Raw genomic sequence first — 19,085 nt, 5'->3', positions numbered from 1 at the left:
GTAAGGTAGGCCACGAGAATTCAGTGCTACAAAGAGCGTTTCAAAACAGTATGATAAAGTATATGTTAACCGTGGGCACTTGGTAACTAACTTAACGTTTATACCCCCTGAAAGTACACTTGGCAAGTGCGTATGTATACGAAGTATTAAACACTCGTTAAATGCTAGCGCTACTAGCCCGAGTGGGGATGTCAAACCCTATGGATCCATATCTAAGATTCGCGTTCACGGTTCAAAAACCAATGATTAAACGTTACCGAGCTAAAGGGAATGTTTATGCCGTTGTATAACCCACACATATATAAGTTTAAGTACTCGTGCCTAGTATGTAAAACATAAAATCCGCATGTATTCTCAGTTCCCAAAATAAGTTAAAGTAAAAAGGGAATGCTATAACTCACAATGATAAAGTAGCGGTAAAGTATGACTCGGAAAGTAAGCAAGTAATGAAGGTTGTCCAAACGGGTCCTCAACCTAAGTCAAATAGTACTAAGTCAGTAAATCGTCCGAATAGGTTTAAAAATATGTAAATAAGGTCTTAAGGGTCATCATCATTCATCATTAAACAAAAGGTGTAAAGTAAGTTTAGTTCATGAAAGTAGTTTAAAACAAAGGCTGAGTTCGGTCAGTCACCACGGCCTCAATACCTACTGAAATAAGGTGAGACCAGTGGCCATGGCTCCGTATATGAGTCCTTTAGTTGTGGTAAAAATTACAGAAGTAAACTCGTCTTCATTTGACCGTGGCGACAGTCTAAGTGCGAGTATGTCAGAATTTTCAGCACAACGTTAAATGGACATAGTGACGATCGGAGGGCCATAAATCCTAAACCGTAACTCGGATGAAGACGAGTCTTAAATGAAAAATTATCTAATCGAAAATAGATATCTGAAAATCAACATTAAAACAGCCCAGGTCTTGCTGATCAGACCCAGAAACAGTAGAACAGTAGGGTCAGTAGGTTCCGGTGGTTCTTGGTGTTCGATGCTTATCATGGTTCTCATCCTTGATGCATATAGCTTCAAGTGTACAACTCGCTGATGTGTTTGCATCATTTTCACCAAGGTTTGACCATCATAACCCAAGTGTAAGTCTAAGACATGAAGCACAACTCACTTAAGGGTTGCAAGTGTTTTGATGAACCAAAGTTACATCAAAGTCTTAGATTCAACACATACATGAAATGTAAAAGTAATATTAACCAAGTTTTGACTATTATGACACAAGTGTAGGTCTAATACATGTAGCACAACTCATTTAAGAGTTGTATGAAGTTTGATGAACCAAGGTTACATCAAAGTCTTAGATCTAACACATACATGAACTTTAAAACTAATAATAAGTTACAAACTTGAAAGTAAACTCATGAAATCAAGATCTTGAGTTGTAGAACATAGTTCTTTAGTTTGATCTTGAAGATCCAAAGACTCAAAAGTCTAGATCTAGCATAAGTGTACCAAGTTATAATTAAAGAAACTTACTTACATGTTCTTGAACTTTTAAAGTTAATTTTAGTTCAAGATTAATGAGATCAAAGTTAACTAGTAACATTTGACCAATAACAACCAACAAACATGAAATTAAAGTGCATAAAATGAAGACATAAACTAAGTAAACAAGTAACTAGTTCATTGTTGTTCATACTTTAAAGATTCAAACCAAAGTTTGATCTTTAAGAGAGTAAACTTTAAAGTTTACTAACATGACTTACAAGTATGATTTGCAACACATGAACTCTAAATATTTTAAAACAAGTAAGGTAGAATCATAAACTAGTAAGTTTATGTTCTTGAGTGTTCTTGAAATTACAAGATAAAAGAAGAATGAAACTAGTAAGTTTGATTCTTGAAACCAAGTAAGTAAGTAAATAACAACAAACTTCAAGTAACTTAACAACAACAAAGCATAAGTAAACAACAAGCAATTTATGATGATGATTAAAGGGTGCTTGGTTCAGTTTTTACAAGAAGAAAAGAAGAGAAAAAGTATCATGTAACTTACAATAATTGAGAGTAAAAGAGAGAAAAGGAAAGTTGCAAGTAAGAGTGTTTTTGAGAAGTGAAAGAGTATGAGAGAAAATATGAGTGAGTAAGTAATGAAAAATGAAAACCAAACTCTCCCCATATGCTTTCTCAACTGACGGTTTAGGGATCAAGAAGGGGGAGGGAAATGTTCAATGGGTCCTTGCATGATAAAGCTTAAAAGATTGGATAATGAGGATGCATGCATGGGGATTATGTGATAACTAGATTTCAAATGAACAAAACTAGATAGTTACACTTACAAGTAATACTTACATGTTTAGATGGGCTAATTAAGTCCATATAAGAAGTAGGGTGGGCTAATCAAGTCCATTAAAGTGAGCCCAAGTCCAATTTAGTGATAATTCAAGTAAAAGTCCACTAACACTAGTAAAGGCCCAAGTAATCAACTAATAACCTTAGTTAATCAAAATGATTAATAAACTTAATCATGAATGTAAATAATATTCTAAAAATATTATTCGTGTAAGTTTCGCGTGTCACAAGGACGTTTCGGGCAATTAAAGTCAAGTACGGGCAATCATGGCAACATGTAAACGTAATAACATACATTCGTTTAATCACACGTATTAATAATAATAATTATTAATAAATAGACGTTGGAAAATCCAAGGTCGTTACACTTGTTGTGGTTTTAAATTGATAATAGTAATGGAGAATGAATCGTTTATCACTTGAGATGATCGATTTACATAATATAAATGGGTGTCGGCTCAGATTGATCAAATAGAAGAAAAAAAAATAATATACAGCAGATAAAAAATAAAATATAATCAGATATGATCACGATGGCAATAAAAAAATAAAAAATTTTAAAGTAGACCTAAATTAGGTATATGTCGTGTTTTCAATTGTTTAATATTACTGATTAGAAGTTAATAATAATAATCCTAATAATAATAATTATAATAACAAGTAATAATATTATAAATGATAATTATAATAATGATAATAATAAAATAATGATAATAATATTAATATGACAATATTAATAATAAAAATGATAATTTTAATTATAATTAATTATAATGATAATAACCGTTATAAAATGTTAATAATAATAATAATAATAATAATAATAATAATAATAATAATAATAATAATAATTATTATTATTATATTAATGAAAATATTAATAAGTTGTTTTATAAGGGTAATAATAATATTGATATTAATAATAATGATATTTAATATTAATGTTAAGTATTGATAATAATGATATTTATAATAATCTTAATGATTTTAGTAAAGGTGATAATACTAATAATATTATATTAATGTTATTAATCATTATTAATAATAACTAGTAAAATGGGCCCGCGCGATGCCGCGGGGCCTTTCGGGTTACGTATGCATAGTTAACGGAGCGTTATGTATCTACATAAGTAAAAACGTTTTGCTACGGGTGATTTTTGATACAATTAGTTAGTATAGGTGTGTATATGTATTGAATATATCCGAGGTATTTAGCATTTTTTTTAGAAGTGTCCGTTTTGCGTATAGTTAGTCCCGTTGTGTTCGCAAGATTTTTTTGAGTTGAACGGTGGGTTCGAAAAAATTTAACGCGAGGCGAGCGGAAAGATATGTCCTGTTAAAAATACGGGTGAAGTTTGATTAAGATTTTTAATTAAAATAATAAGTTTCATTTTATACCCCTAATATGGGGACCTAATTTAAAAAGTTTGAAATAGTGTGAGGGGGTGTTTGGTTTTTTCCCCTCTTTTTCCCACTATTGTCGTTTTGCCCAAATTTGGGTGGGAATGGGGCCAAAACGACCAAATTTTTGGTCCCTATTAGTATATATGGTTAATAACATTAATATTATTTGAAATAATAATACTTGTAAATGTTAATGATTAGTGATATATTATTAAAAAGATATTAATAATAATATTAATATAACAAATTAATACTAATGCTTAATTATTTACGAATAGTTGTTCGTGAATCGTCGGAATTGGTCGAAAGGTAATTGAATTCATGAAAACAGTTTTAAATTTTGATACGCAGGATAATAGACTATGCTTAATGTGTCGAATTCATATAAAGATTAGGTTTAATTTTAGTTGGAATTTTCCAGGTTGTCACAGTATCCCCTTGTTAATAGAAATTTCGTCCCGAAATTTAGTTGTTGCCATCGGTCGGCGATGTTTGTAAATAGGTGAGGATATTTTCGTTTTATTTGGTTTTCACATTCCTAGGTATACTCGGGGCCTTACGTGAAATCCAACGGATAGAATATTGTTTTGTTTCAAGCGTTTAAATCTTACGATCCCTAAATTTTACGAAGTGCATTTTATTATTAATGCGGAGGTTATCTAAAGGATTTAACAAGATTGTCATCGATTAGGTTTCCTCAGGAGGAGATGATGACGTCATACAAGCATTTCAATACACGTGAAATGTGTTATGAATAATAGTGAGCTTATTTAATACCTTGAGCGTTTATGCCACAATATTAGGGTAGATAAAATAGAGAGGAGTTCGTGAAAATCATGGTCATGAAATTTGATAGAGATCGTCATTGTTGACAACAAAAATATTTTAATGATGAATATGAGTTGAAAATTAGAGTTTTATCGACATTAAATAATATGGATAAAACGATTCGATTACAGGAAGAGTATAAACGAAGCTATCGTAAAAGATTGAAATGAGGAAATTAAATGTTCGCCTTAACTTTTGACGTAGTCACGACTGATTTCCGGGATTCAAGGAATTAAAGAAATCTTCGTAATCTATAAGTTTTGATTCTCCGAAAATTAAGGAATTTGAGATTTTCTTTGATTAAATGTGGTAAATTGCCTTGATTGCTGTGTCTGGAATTTCGCTATAAATTAGCTTCTTCCGTTTCATTATCTTCACCACTTCTATACTTTCTTTCTCAATTCATAATTCTAAAAGATTAAGGAAATGCTTAATCCCGTATTGACCCTTGTTATTATATTGACCATATATACAGTCATTCTTCTTTTTTATTTACCACCAGAGGAATCTGTTTACTTTTACTATGCTCTTGGATTTATAGTGTTTTTAGTTCTCCCGTGTCTTTATTTTGCTATACGCATTGATATACACTGTTTGTAATTTCGGTGTTGTTATCGGGCTTTATATTTTCCTTTATATTTAGGAGCTCCATGCTTTTGTTTTTCCTTTCCGGCTTTAAGTCAAGCGAATAATGGTCCAGAATTCGTAGGCATAGAGTTTCAAATGATCATAATATACAAAGCAGAAAGAAAGGTAATAACACGATTTGATTTGTCAAATTACCAGAATTACCGAGGATAGAACTATCGAGAATATATGTTCTTGATATGTTCAGAGGTTAAGTAGAATGTAAGAGTTGTGTAACATGGCAAATGATGATTATAGAGTCTATGAATCATCATCTTTCATTAAAAATTTAGCTTGACTTACTGTAATATAATCACGTTGGCCTGACGTCATTATATTATACTAACTCATGCTTCAATTACCAACACTACTTCAAATCATTCATAATTTGAACTTGAATTTTGCAGAATATAGAAACTAAAATAGTTTCCTTTATTATGTAATACAGATAGCACGAAGAGATAAGTAATCTCGGACAAGAAGAGTTATGAAGATATCTTCAGAAATATCGAGGATATTTATACTGAAAGATATGATGATATCTTAGAATTACTAAGATCGAATGAGAAAAATTCTTCTGTAAGGATTTAAAATGCGTAAGGAGATTATATGTCTTCTGTAATTTCCATCAGAAATCGAATCATCTAGATTCCTTGAGTATAGGTTTAGTCCTTGTGATTTGTCTACAGCCTCCTTCATAGTTTGCTCAATCCGTTTTCCAGTTCCAAATCTGAGCTTGTACCATTCTTTATTATCAAACTTTTGGCCCTTAAGACCTTCTATAATTTTGATGTTTCCTCTGCATTTAATGCAGCCATTTTTGGATCATCGGCTATCAATCCGAGATGGTTTCAATAAATTTCATTTTTAGATGATTAAACGCTGATTGTGATCGTCAAGATACAAAGGATGTTTTCAAGAATTTTGAAATTGAAGTGTTTAAGCGTAAGATTTATCCATCAATGGATCTAACAGTTGTCGAAGAAATGTCGTAAATGATAATTTCGGTTGTTTGATGTGATAACTCATCACAGAATGCAAATGAATATAATTCAGGAATGTAGTAATCTTTAAGAAGATAACACTTGCTAAAACTTTGATTGGATTCTGATATGTCAAAATGTAGTGGTTGTTCTTTAGTGAACAGATACATATATCTTGTGAATGTAAGTAGTATAGTTACTGACTTATTGAATCAGAATTGAAGAATGTACAATGTAACATATTAATGTGAGATATAAATATTTCTCGGGTATTACCTACCCGTTAAAATATTTTCACAATCAACAGTTTGTACAAAAGAATTTTTAATTACAATCTTTATGAAAATATAGTTACATATACATTTTCCTTCAGATGTAATCATGGATTTAATGAGTTAATATAATATTAAGCTCATTTGATTTACGTTTGAAACGAGAATATATAATCTTCAAAACTTGAGAGTACATAATCGTCGCGAAATATTTCTTTAATGAAGTTATGAATCAATACTTCATCGTTCATGATTATTGATATACTTCGGTATCTATGGGGCGTATGATATTGATGCTTGAGGTAACGAGTGTGATGTTGAGGCGTGGAATGCTGATGTTGTTGTTGGTGAAGCTGATGCTGTTGGTGGTGATGCTGATGGTGCCGATGGTACTGGTGTTGCTGTTGCTGATACTGGTGCCTTTAGTGCTTGCGGTGTTGGTGATGTTGAGGTATTGCTGGTACTGGTGGTGCTGGTTATGCTGCTGGTGTTTCTTGTGGTACTTGGGTAGTAGGTGTGAGCCTAGCTTCTAAATCGTGCACCGTTTCCTCCAGGGTTTCTACTTTATGCTCGAGTCTATGGATTTGTTCTACCCATTCCTCCGTAAGGTTTGTCAATTCTTGATATTTAGTTCGAAGTCTTCTAACTTCTTCTAATAACCCTATCTGATTAGAATTTGGGAGTAGAGGATGAATAACTTCTTTGACTACGGTGAGACGACCTTCGAGGAGGAAAATCCTTGCGAAAAGTGTGTAAACGGTATTGTGAACAAGTTCGCCGGTAAGCAAATCGAGTACTCCGACGTTTGGTGGTAAGTTTAGCTCGTGATAAGGAGTACCTTCTTCATTTCTCCATAGTGTGAGTATTTCGCGAACCCATCCTCATTTTCTGAAGAAATCACGGTAATTGATCGGTGAGTGTGCTCTCGTCACGTTATCTTCGGAGCTAGAGGAACTTGAGGAATCAGGTGAGAAATCCATATTATGTGATTTGGATTAGGGTTTTTGATATGAAATGGGTGTTGAATATTTTATGATATATTCGTTTCCTTGAATACGTATATATAGCAAAAATATTTCCATAATTTACGGAGGAAATTTAGGAAAAGTGTTAGACAAAGTCCATTTGGATAGATATGATAAGATATGATTTGTCTATACTTCATTTATGCAATAATTGCAGTATGACGTGTCGAGATAAGAATTGATAAGTATGTAATCAGATAAACTTTTGATTAAAGACTTTCAATTCGTAATGGCCTATTCAGGCCTAGGGGCTTGAGCTATAGGATCCTTTAAATCGGTAATCCAAGCCCTTCCATTCTAGAGTTTCGTAGACACCACTCGTCAAGAAAATTCAATGATCAAAAATAACGAGAAAGCAAATATTTTGAAAGTAATAAATATGAATAGTAGAGATTTCAAGAATCATGGATAACATTTCATGTAATACCTATGTAATACACATAACCATGATAGATGACAAAGGAATGTCGAGAACGGTGTCGCATTTAAATGTGGTGGCGGAATTGGATAGTACTTAGGAGAGTGAGCAGAGTTCTTAGATTGGCTTGGCATTCTAAGGAAGATTAAAGAATTTAATAAGCATAGTTTTTAAGGTATAGTGTAGCATTTAACAATTAAAGGTAACAATTAAAGGCACTATAGTCAAGAAAAGTTGTAGTCCTACATTGCTAAGGTACCTAATTGTATAAGGCACACTTAAGATGCAATCCTAGTTCTCTACAACAATCTGCTCTGATACCAATCTGTCACACCCCCAAATAGGGCCTGGGGTATTTGTGACTAATTATATCAAATCACAGTTGTATAAACTAGAACGACTCTATATGAGACGTTTTATTGAGTTTTGCAGCGGAAGATAAATAGATTACATTGTATTTAGAGTATTAAATGTCTTTAATTGATATGATATGTAATGAAGACTCCAAGCATAGCAAGCAATCATCATCAAAGCAGCAGATATACAGTGGAAGCAATATTTAAGTACCTGAGAATAAACATGCGTTAAAAAGTCAACACGAGGTTGAGTGAGTTCATAGGTTTATCATAAATCAATAGTTCGGTATAGCATTAGACCACAAGATTTAAGTTTAAAGTTGATTGATTCCAAATATATCAATCGAAAAAGTTGCTGTTTGTAATATCGCGACTAAACAAAAGTTACCCCGTGACACCTTGTACTGTCAGTGTCGTTGAATCATTATTATGTATCCAAAGACCAACGGTCAAATGGACAGAGACGTCACTCTCAGTAGCGCTACTCACAATAACTAAGTTTGCATCTTATACCTCAGCAATTAACGATATTACGGCGGGGATTTAGCATGACAAAGCACGTATATAGCATAAAAGTTTGAGTACTTGTGTCTAACGTGTAAAACAGTTATAAAAGTTGCGCATGTATTCTCAGCCCAAAAATATATATAAAAAGGGAGCTATGAAAACTCACGATACGATACGATAGTTTGTAGTAAATATGCATATGATGGCGCTGAACAAGTGCATAGTTGACCTCCGATTCACGAACCGATATCAATTATTTATATATTAACAAGTATATTAAACATATAATGTTAATCAAACCAATTTGTGTATAATATATTACTTATAGTAATATATTTGTTATTTCAATTATATATGTTTATATATATATATATATATATATATATATATATATATATATATATATATATATATATATATATATATATATGTGTGTGTGTGTGTGTGTGTGTGTGTGTGTGTGTTACTTTTATATGTTATTTGAAAATAGTACATTAAATATATTTATTATAATTAATTAAGCAGTGTTCATTATAAAAATATACATATAGTTCTGTTGTAGGTTTTGAATATATTTTTATACAACGAGTATTTATTTAGTAAAATAATATTAATAAGTATAAATATAAAGTTGTATCTTTTTTACGATAATAATAATAATAACCTAAATAAAATTTTAATTATAATTTTAATAACAATGTTAATTTTTAATAAAATGATAGTTTTATTAGAAATGATAATTTTGATAACTTTAATTAAAGTGATACTTTTTAATTATAATTATGTTTTAAATATTAATGTTTATAATAACTTTAGCATTAGTAATAGTAATAATATCGATAATAATATATAAAAAATGTATATTTGATTACAATAATACTTTTAATAATAATACTAATAATAATAATAATAATACAAATTATTACTAATTATAATGATAGTAATACTACTAATAATAATACTAATACTTATGATAATAATACTAATAAGAATAATAATAATAATAATAATAATAATAATAATAATAATAATAATAATAATAATAATAATAATAATAATAATAATAATAATAATAATAATAATAATAATAATAATAAAAGTAAAAGTCTACCTTTTAGATGTTTTTCCAAAAAAATGCCAACGACCGGGCTCGAACCCGAGACCTCTTGCTAAACCAACACCCAAACTAACCATCACACTGCTGCTACTTTTCTGTTTTATTTATAACCTAATTTTATTTAATCGTTTTAATTCTGTTTCATATTCTTCTTCTTCTAAAAAAAAAAACTCAAACGGCCAAAAATCAAACAAAAACGAACTTATGAATTACAGGTTTGGATTAAGACTTAAACTTTAATTTGAAACAACCTGGATTTGATACCTTTGTTCAACAACAAAAAAAATATAAAAAAATCAAAAAAAAAAAAAACCTGCTGCTGTTTACGAAAAAAAAAATATCAACTCAATATTTGATTTTCGAATTTAAGGATGTTTTAGACAACGATTATAACATGAAATAGGTTTTAAATCTATCCTATAAACTTCTGAAATCCTCAATTTAACTCGAAACATAACAGAAAATTCAAATTCGTTGATGAACAATCGTTTGACTTTTCAAAATCGAAACTTTGACCTCAAAATTAGAAATCGATAGAAAGAATTTGAACCTTAATTTTTGCAGATAGTTTGCTCAAAGGATTCCTAACACAACTGCGTTATTACATATTGAAATAAATTTTGAATTCGAAGTTTTGAATAAATGAATAAGAACAGAGATATACGTGTTTCTGTTTTCTCTCAATTTCTGTTTTTAATTCAATTAGACCAAGCTTGTTGTGATTTTAAATTGATAATAGTAATGGAGAATGAATCGTTTATCACTTGAGATGATCGATTTACATAATATAAATGGGTGTCGACTCAGATTGATCAAACAGAAGAAAAAAATAATACACAGCAGATAAAAAATAAAATATAATCAGATATGATCACGATGGCAATAAAAAAAATAAAAAATTTTAAAGTAGACCTAAATTAGGTATATGTCATGTTTTCAATTGTTTAATATTACCGATTAGAAGTTAATAATAATAATCCTAATAATAATAATTATAATAACAAGTAATAATATTATAAATGATAATTATAATAATGATAATAATAAAATAATGATAATAATATTAATATGACAATATTAATAATAAAAATGATAATTTTAATTATAATTAATTATAATGATAATAACCGTTATAAAATGTTAATAATACTATTAATAATAATAATAATAATAATAATAATAATAATAATAATTATATTAATGAAAATATTAATAAGTTGTTTTATAAGGGTAATAATAATATTGATATTAATAATAATGATATTTAATATTAATGTTAAGTATTGATAATAATGATATTTATAATAATCTTAATGATTTTAGTAAAGGTGATAATACTAATAATATTATATTAATGTTATTAATCATTATTAATAATAACTAGTAAAATGGGCCCGCGCGATGCCGCAGGGCCTTTCGGGTTACGTATGCATAGTTAACGGAGTGTTATGTATCTACATAAGTAAAAACATTTTGCTACGGGTGATTTTTGATACACTTAGTTAATATAGGTGTGTATATGTATTGAATATATTCGAGGTATTTAGCGTTTTTTTAGAAGTGTCCGTTTCGCGTATAGTTAGTCCCGTTGTGTTCGCAAGATTTTTTTGAGTTGAACGGTGGGTTCGAAAAAATTTAACGCGAGGCGAGCGGAAAGATATGTCCCGTTAAAAATACGCTGTGTGCTGCTGCTTCTCCTCCTGGATGCTTCATCTTTGTCGGGTATGCTTTCATAGCGCTTTAGGTTTTCTTGTCGATGGTTCTCGTGGGTTTCAAGGATGTCGTTCATGCATATATTTAGTAGTTTCATTTCCGGGAGGTGGTTTTCAAGTAATGACAGGTTTGTTCATTGTTGTGGTTTCTAACAGCTATACATGGGCCTGAACTCGTAACTTTTTGTTTGATAGATGTAGTTTTGGGGATTCTGTTTTCTTGTTAGGGTGTTGTTTGTGATGGCTGTTTTTGCTTGGGTACACTATATTTCGGGTTGGTCTTCGAGATTTTTAAGATGCTATGACGTCGATTGAAGTAGGTACAAGAGCTAGGGTGTTTCAATTGTAGTTTGATGTGCTAATTTTTAGTTGTTGTGTATTGTGTATTGTAATGATTTGAATTAGATATTTAATCAAACTTTTTCCATCTCTCTTAATTTAAAGGGATGTCACACTAGTTTTTGATTAATACGCAATTTTTTATCATAAAATTTACAATTATATCGTTAAGTTCATCTAAAGAGTTGAACTTCTATTATTATGGTAAGTAAAGCTATATTAGTAATTGTACTGTGTATGAATAAAAAGTTGACGTGTCATTTTTTTTTTTTATTTTGGAGAAAAAAATCACATAAAATTCATAACTCCTTTGCTTGAATTACACTTTCAAAATCAACATATTTGCTTATATACTTCAACACAAATTAGCCACAACCACAATCACAATCACAAACACGCCAGCATTGTTATTCTCTGATCAATGCTCAATTTCACGTCGTCGTAATATTCAATTCGTCCTCAGTTTGTATTATACATTCAACTTCTTATACTTAATCAATTGATCTAAGATTTGATCGATCGATTGATTGATTCATCAATCCGTTAATTTGAATTGAATCGAATCACATAACCGTGTGTGCGTTATTACCAAATTAAGAAGAGCTGGAGTCCGTACAAGATAATTCTCTTCAGTCCGTGAAGCCACCGTCAGCCGCCGCATCCGGAAACGGACAGATCCGGTACCGATCTCCTTCAGCCGCGGAGCTTCTAGAAGGTCAAGTATTCTCTACGCCACCACCACCGGCGGCGGCGGCAGATCAAATCGACAAAATGCTGAAACGAAATCGTCAATCGCAGTATAATGAATCCGTTTCTGATAAAATTCATCGTTACCGCGGGGTTATTATGGTCATTTCAATACCTCTCGTCTTAATCTCGTTCGTTTTGTTTCTTATGCCTTCTGTTCGATCTCCAAACGACGGAATTTTACCTGCCAATAGAAAGTTTTCGCCTAATTATGTCTTGCAGTCAGATCCGTCATCAAATCGGTATGCCGTTATATTTGATGCAGGTAGCTCAGGCAGTAGAGTTCATGTTTTCTGCTTCGATAAGAATTTGGATCTCGTGCACATTGGCGATGAGCTTGAGCTTTTTGAGCAGGTATGTATTTAGTTAGTTAATATATATATATGCATTTAGTATTACTCTGTTGTAAACTATAGTTTAGTTTAGAAATTGATGCAGATACTGTGGTACTGGTACTAATGAACAAATGTACTTACATAGATGATGTAGATAGAAACATAAATCGGAGCGGCAGATCTGCTACAGTTTCAATGGATGAAGTGTTCATCTGTCGATAATTAGATTCTGATACTTGTATGTTAGCCTCAACTGATTTGTAAAAACGAGGTTCAATACCTAAGTTTAAGCACACGTGAAATCAATGCACGACTGAACTTAAAGAGTTATTATTGATTTCGATGTTGATATCGTTCATTGCTTTGTATATACGGAGGACAGAGTAGTAATCCTATTTAGTAAATTGACTTGCCTTCCAGGAAACTGCCAACCGAGGTGGTGACTCGGTCATCTACATAATCATCAGACTCCACTATCCAACACTTTAAATGTTCACTAACTAGCTAATGAATCTTTTAGGATCATCAAGTAGCCATATACTGATTGACTGCAACTAGATTCAAAGCTACCTAGTTTTATAATCGAGATGCATATGGGACCTTCTGGCCTATAAAAAAGAAATATGCTTTGTCTGTACTATATTTTAATACTTTGTGTATCTTTGGGTAGATGTTTGGCATTAATAAAATCAAATCTTGTATTGAGTTGTTATTGGTATTCTACTTTATCTGCTACTATTGTAAGAGGACTAACAGTTTTTAATTGTTGCTGTTATAGTTGAAGCCAGGGTTGAGTGCACATGCAACCGACCCAAAAGAGGCTGCAGATTCTCTTTTACCTTTATTAGAGAAAGCAGAAAAGGTTGTTCCAAAAGATATGCGGGAAAATACACCTGTCAAAGTTGGGGTTAGTGATTTGCATTGTTAAATGCTGATGACACTTGTGTATATTGTTGCAGCTGTATGCTTATGTAATACTGAATGACATATTTTATCTGCAGGCAACTGCAGGTTTGAGACAGTTGGGAGTTGATGCATCTGAAAGAATTTTGCAAGCTGTAAATACTACTCTTCAGCGAACCTTTTTATCACTCTTTATGTTTTCTACTCTATTTAACGCTTTTTGTAATGTATGTTCATATAGGTGAAAGATTTTCTGAAAGTGAAGAGCAGCCTTAAGTCGAATGATGATTGGGTAACTGTTTTGGATGGAACTCAGGAAGGTGCTTATCAATGGGTAAGCTACTTACTTCTTATATCTCATGAATGTTGGTTTTAAAGCATTGGGCCCCCTCTTTCATGTTTCTTCATGCATTCAGGAAGTATCAACTAATAACACATTTAATATCTACAGGTGACCATAAATTATTTGTTAAAAAAATTAGGCAAGAAATATTCACAGACAGTTGGAGTAGTTGATCTTGGTGGTGGATCAGTACAAATGGCATATGCTATTTCAGAGGCTGATGCTGCTAAGGCTCCAAGGATAACAAGTGGAGAAGATACATATGTCAAGGAAATGTTTCTCATGGGAACTAAATATTACCTTTATGTTCATAGGTTGCCCTCATCTTCCTCTGTGTGTGTGTGTTGTGGGGGGGGGGGGGGGGGGGGGGGGGGGGTATTGATTTGTTCAACTTTGGCTATAAGTTTCTTGATCATTATGCAGTTACTTGAAGTATGGATTATTAGCAGCTCGAGCTGAGATCCTGGGAGTTGCAAACGATTCTGAAAGTCCATGCATCTTAGCTGGCTATGATGGTATGTGGCCCCTGACTCAGTGCCTATAACACTAATGTTTGCATAAACAAAATGCATTGCAGAAAAATATGTAATTTAATAATGCTTTTTCTAGGGGTTTATACATATGGAGGAACTGATTACAAGGCGTCAGCTTCTCGTTCTGGATCAAGCATGAAAAAGTGTAGTAAAGAGGCATTAAAGGCCCTTAAAGTTAATGAACCAACTTGCACACACATGAAATGCACTTTTGGAGGAGTTTGGAATGGTGGTGGTGGTGATGGTCAAAAGAATCTATTTGTCGCCTCTTTCTTTTTTGATCGCGCTGCTGAGGTAATATATAATTATAATTATAAACAGACAGCACACATCAACTAATACTCTCATGATGTAGGCTGGTTTTGTTGATCCAAAGAGTCATGTTGCGAAAGTTCGCCCAATAGATTTCCAGAAGGCTGCTGAACTTGCTTGTCAGACAACACTCGAGGATGCCAAATCTAAATATCCAGATGTTGAGCCTGCTAACCTACCATACTTATGCATGGATCTTGTGTACCAGTACACATTACTTGTAGATGGCTTTGGTAAGTTATACCCGCATACGGACTTAAATATTCGACTCTCTGACGGGTTGCTAAACAGCTCAAACTGTGTGTTGAATATAAGTACAAAACATTACCACATATTACAGAGCAATTTTAAAAAAAAGCTATTTTTATAAGGTTTTATGCATCTGAATACATTTAGATGGACAGTCAACATGTTTTGACTCATTTCATTATTAAATAAACTCTGGATGGTGAAATGGAGATAATGATAAAATTACATACATTAGGATAATAAAAAAAGAATTAGTATCTAATTGCTTGTATTTTCATCGACAGACCTGCAACCGCAGCAACAAATTACACTCGTGAAAAAGGTTAAGTACCAAAATTCATTGGTTGAAGCTGCTTGGCCATTGGGCAGTGCAATTGAAGCGGTGTCAGCAGTCAACTAACTACTACTACATTATCACTAGCATCAATGTATGAAGCTGGTGACCTATGGGATGTCGCCAGATCAGCGGGTCGGTAAATGCTGAGGTCTTCAGAAAATTTTCTTTACACTACCAGTAACTATTATATTGAGAATGTACTCTTGCTGCAGAACCGAATTTTGAGTTGATATTTAAAATTTATATACAGCACAGCAATGCATAAGTAGAATTCATTTGTGTTGGTAATTTAATATCTATTCAACATTGTATCTATAAATTCTATTCTGTAAAACACTTTTCCAAATTAGTATTTGTGTTCATCTTCAGTGTCTTCTTGAGTGCTGGATAAATGGGCCAAGTCTCCTGTTCTATTATTTTTCACAGTTGTTATTTATTATGAAGAAAAAACTAGACAACAAATGGAAAAGCTTATTTATCACATCGTCTTCATTGAAACACTATTTATTCAGCCATTTATGACCTTATGGACCAAGTATGATAAAATTGCGGGTTTTCCTATTAAAAATGTGAAACCTTTTTGATTTACAAGTAACTCATGATTCCAACCAAGATCGCCTATAATGATTCTTCTTCTTAGTTGGTGCAGTTCTGTAATAAACATATAGCAGCATACATTTTAACAAACAGATAGCAGAACCTAAACACATTAAGAAAATTGACAGTTTCAGCTTGGTTACCTAATCAGTACTTTAACTACTACTGTAATACAATTCACAACTTCAAAAAGAAAGCAACATTATCTCATTAATGTCAAACTATAATATCATCCAAAAGAAGTACACCTTTAACATTACAGCAAACACAAAACCACCAACCATTTTCACATGAACCAAACCTCAACAATTCATTAGTTCCTACCAAGTGGCAATGACCTGCAAGAATATGTTTCCTTAAAATCCGATTTCCTTGAAGATATAAAAATCGACGCATACACTTCCTTATTCGCATTCGCAGGTGCCCTATCACCCGCCTTAAACCGCTTCCCTTCATTTTTCCCATTACCCTTTCCTTCCCCATGTGTCTCGATCTTTCCGGACACCTTCTCAGGTCCCTTCAACTCCATCCCACGTTTCGACCCGCTTAACTTAACTTCATCAATCGAATCATCGGCCCCACCATCAACACCAACACCTCCATTTTTCACTTTCTTCACCTTCTTCTCTCTCAGTTTCGCCTTCTCAGCTTTCTCAATCTCCATCTTCTCACGTAACGCAATCACTTCCTCTTCGTTCCCATTAATCACAATCTTATCCGACTCAACGAACTCTTTACGACAAACATGACAACTAGAGGATTTCACTTCCTTCAAAGCCTTAACACTCAACACATGCCCACAGCTTTTCAATGCATAAAACTTGTACTTCCCATTAAACTCCAACCCCGTAATCGGACACTGAAACTTCACATCCGAATTCGAAGCTTTACCCGGTACCGATTCAAGCTCTACCGCAATCATATCCTTCAAACCCTTGACATGTGAAAACGCTTTTGGTAATCTCTTAGTCAACAATGCCTCAACTAACGCCTGTTTGTTAAACAAATTCCCTAAATGATCAATCACTATCGGATGCTTCAACGGCTCATTCGACAAGGCGCAATTCAACCATTTCGATAAACGCTGTTCGTTCGGATCAACTTTATCAGGTTTTCTCTCAGCATACATGCTGAGATAACAGTCACGTGACTCCGCACATGTGGATCCGCCATCACCTCCTCCACCGGAGAGACGGAAATTAAGGTTTAAAGTTGCTAAATTTCTGATTCCGGCGAATTTGACGGTGTGGGAATCGGAAAGAGGACGGCCGTTGAGTGTGAGGAATGTGGAAGATGATATGGCTTGATGAAGTAAATCAATTTGAGAAAGAAATGACTGTTTGAGATTGTGGATTGTGAAATTGGGGGTTAGGGTTAGGGCACGAATTGGGATTTTAAGATCGGGTGCTTGAATGAAGACTTGTAAATTGTGGTTATTGGGATTCATGATATGGTTTTTGGGTTTGAATATATGCAATAAATTGATGATAATTTCAGATTATAGACTAATAACTGGGAGATTGAATGAACTAACCTGTCAAATTCAAAGCCTTCATGAAGCAAATCGCAATTGATCTGTTCTATACAAACGTAGATAGAATATTTTATAATCTGACGTAAGCGAATAATAAATTTTCACATATATCCCTTATGTTATAAAGATGTTTCAAAATATCCCCTAGTATAAAAGAGAATTATATCCCTTTCGTACATTATAATAATCGTGATAATGAAAATGAATAATGATAACGATAACGATAACGATAACGATGCAAGTCGAGTTGAGCTAAACATAAGCATCATCAACTTTGTGGTCAAAATAGTAACTGGTGTTAGCTTCTTAACTATAAGAATTTTCATCATTTTTTATTTTGTTTTGAACAACGATTTTATTAATAAGACCTACACCTCTCCAAACATCTACCTCAAAGATACCTTAAACTATTAAAATACAGTACAGATAAAGCATATTTCTTTTTTATAGGCCAGAAGGTCCGATTTTTTTTTTTTAAAAAAATAGTAATTTTTTTAAAGAGACTTGCAAAAATGAAAATTTTATCAAAATCATTTCGAAAATGGTAAAACCGAAGTTCCAAAGTTCGGTTTTGCCAAATCCGAAGTTTGGAACTTCGAATTTTTTTTTTTTTACAAAAAAAAAGCAAAACCGAAGTTTGAAACTTCGGTTTTGTTTTTTTTTTTACCCTATACCTAAATAATTAAAGCAAGGTATTGTACTATATATAAAAACCGTAGATAGATATTGAATAGATGAAATGCAAAGTATTACCGTGTTGTATGAAAGGACCCGTTCATATACATTATAATCGATTCACAATAGTCGATTACATCGCGAGGTATTTGACTTCTATATGATACATTTTACAAACATTGCATTCGTTTTTAAAAGACAAACTTTCTTTACATCGAAAATTGACAGGCATGCATACAATTTCATAATATCCACTATCCAACTATAAATTGACTTAATAATAATCTTTGATGAACTCAATGACTCGAATGCAACGTTCTTCGAAATATGCCATGAAAGACTCCAAGTAATATCTTTAAAATGAGCAAATGCACAGCGGAAGATTTCTTTAATACCTGAGAATAAACATGCTTTAAAGTGTCAACCAAAAGGTTGGTGAGTTCATTAGTTTATCATAATCATTCATTTCCATCATTTTAATAGACCACAAGAATTTCATTTCCAGTTCTCATAAATATACGTCCCATGCATAGAGACTAAAATCATTCATATGGATTGAACACCTGTAACCAACATTAACTAGATGCATATAAGAATATCCCCATCATTCCGGGACCTCCATCGGACATGATATA

The 19,085-nt window shown here is 32.4% G+C and overlaps 2 protein-coding genes across 2 annotated transcripts; one reads left to right on the top strand and one right to left on the bottom strand.

The window, feature by feature from the left end:
• The first annotated feature begins 12,439 nt into the window (after positions 1 to 12,439).
• LOC139866500 (apyrase 2-like) lies at positions 12,440 to 16,006 on the top strand. Its single transcript, XM_071854757.1, has 9 exons — positions 12,440 to 12,986; positions 13,746 to 13,874; positions 13,969 to 14,025; positions 14,112 to 14,204; positions 14,322 to 14,527; positions 14,637 to 14,728; positions 14,823 to 15,040; positions 15,102 to 15,291; positions 15,592 to 16,006. The coding sequence occupies exons 1-9, from the start codon at positions 12,657 to 12,659 to the stop codon at positions 15,705 to 15,707; spliced, it is 1,431 nt and encodes a 476-aa protein (XP_071710858.1). The 5' UTR covers positions 12,440 to 12,656; the 3' UTR covers positions 15,708 to 16,006.
• A 333-nt stretch (positions 16,007 to 16,339) lies between these two features.
• On the bottom strand, positions 16,340 to 17,825 carry LOC139866491 (uncharacterized). The gene has a single exon (XM_071854745.1). It carries the CDS (start codon positions 17,686 to 17,688, stop codon positions 16,555 to 16,557), a length of 1,134 nt encoding a protein of 377 aa, XP_071710846.1. The 5' UTR covers positions 17,689 to 17,825; the 3' UTR covers positions 16,340 to 16,554.
• Positions 17,826 to 19,085: the final 1,260 nt, after the last annotated feature.

Source organism: Rutidosis leptorrhynchoides, chromosome 1, assembly GCF_046630445.1.
Source record: "Rutidosis leptorrhynchoides isolate AG116_Rl617_1_P2 chromosome 1, CSIRO_AGI_Rlap_v1, whole genome shotgun sequence".
Classification (NCBI taxonomy): Eukaryota; Viridiplantae; Streptophyta; class Magnoliopsida; order Asterales; family Asteraceae; genus Rutidosis; species Rutidosis leptorrhynchoides.
The sequence above is the reverse complement of the archived record's forward strand: the minus strand, read 5'-3'. Positions and strand labels throughout refer to the sequence as shown.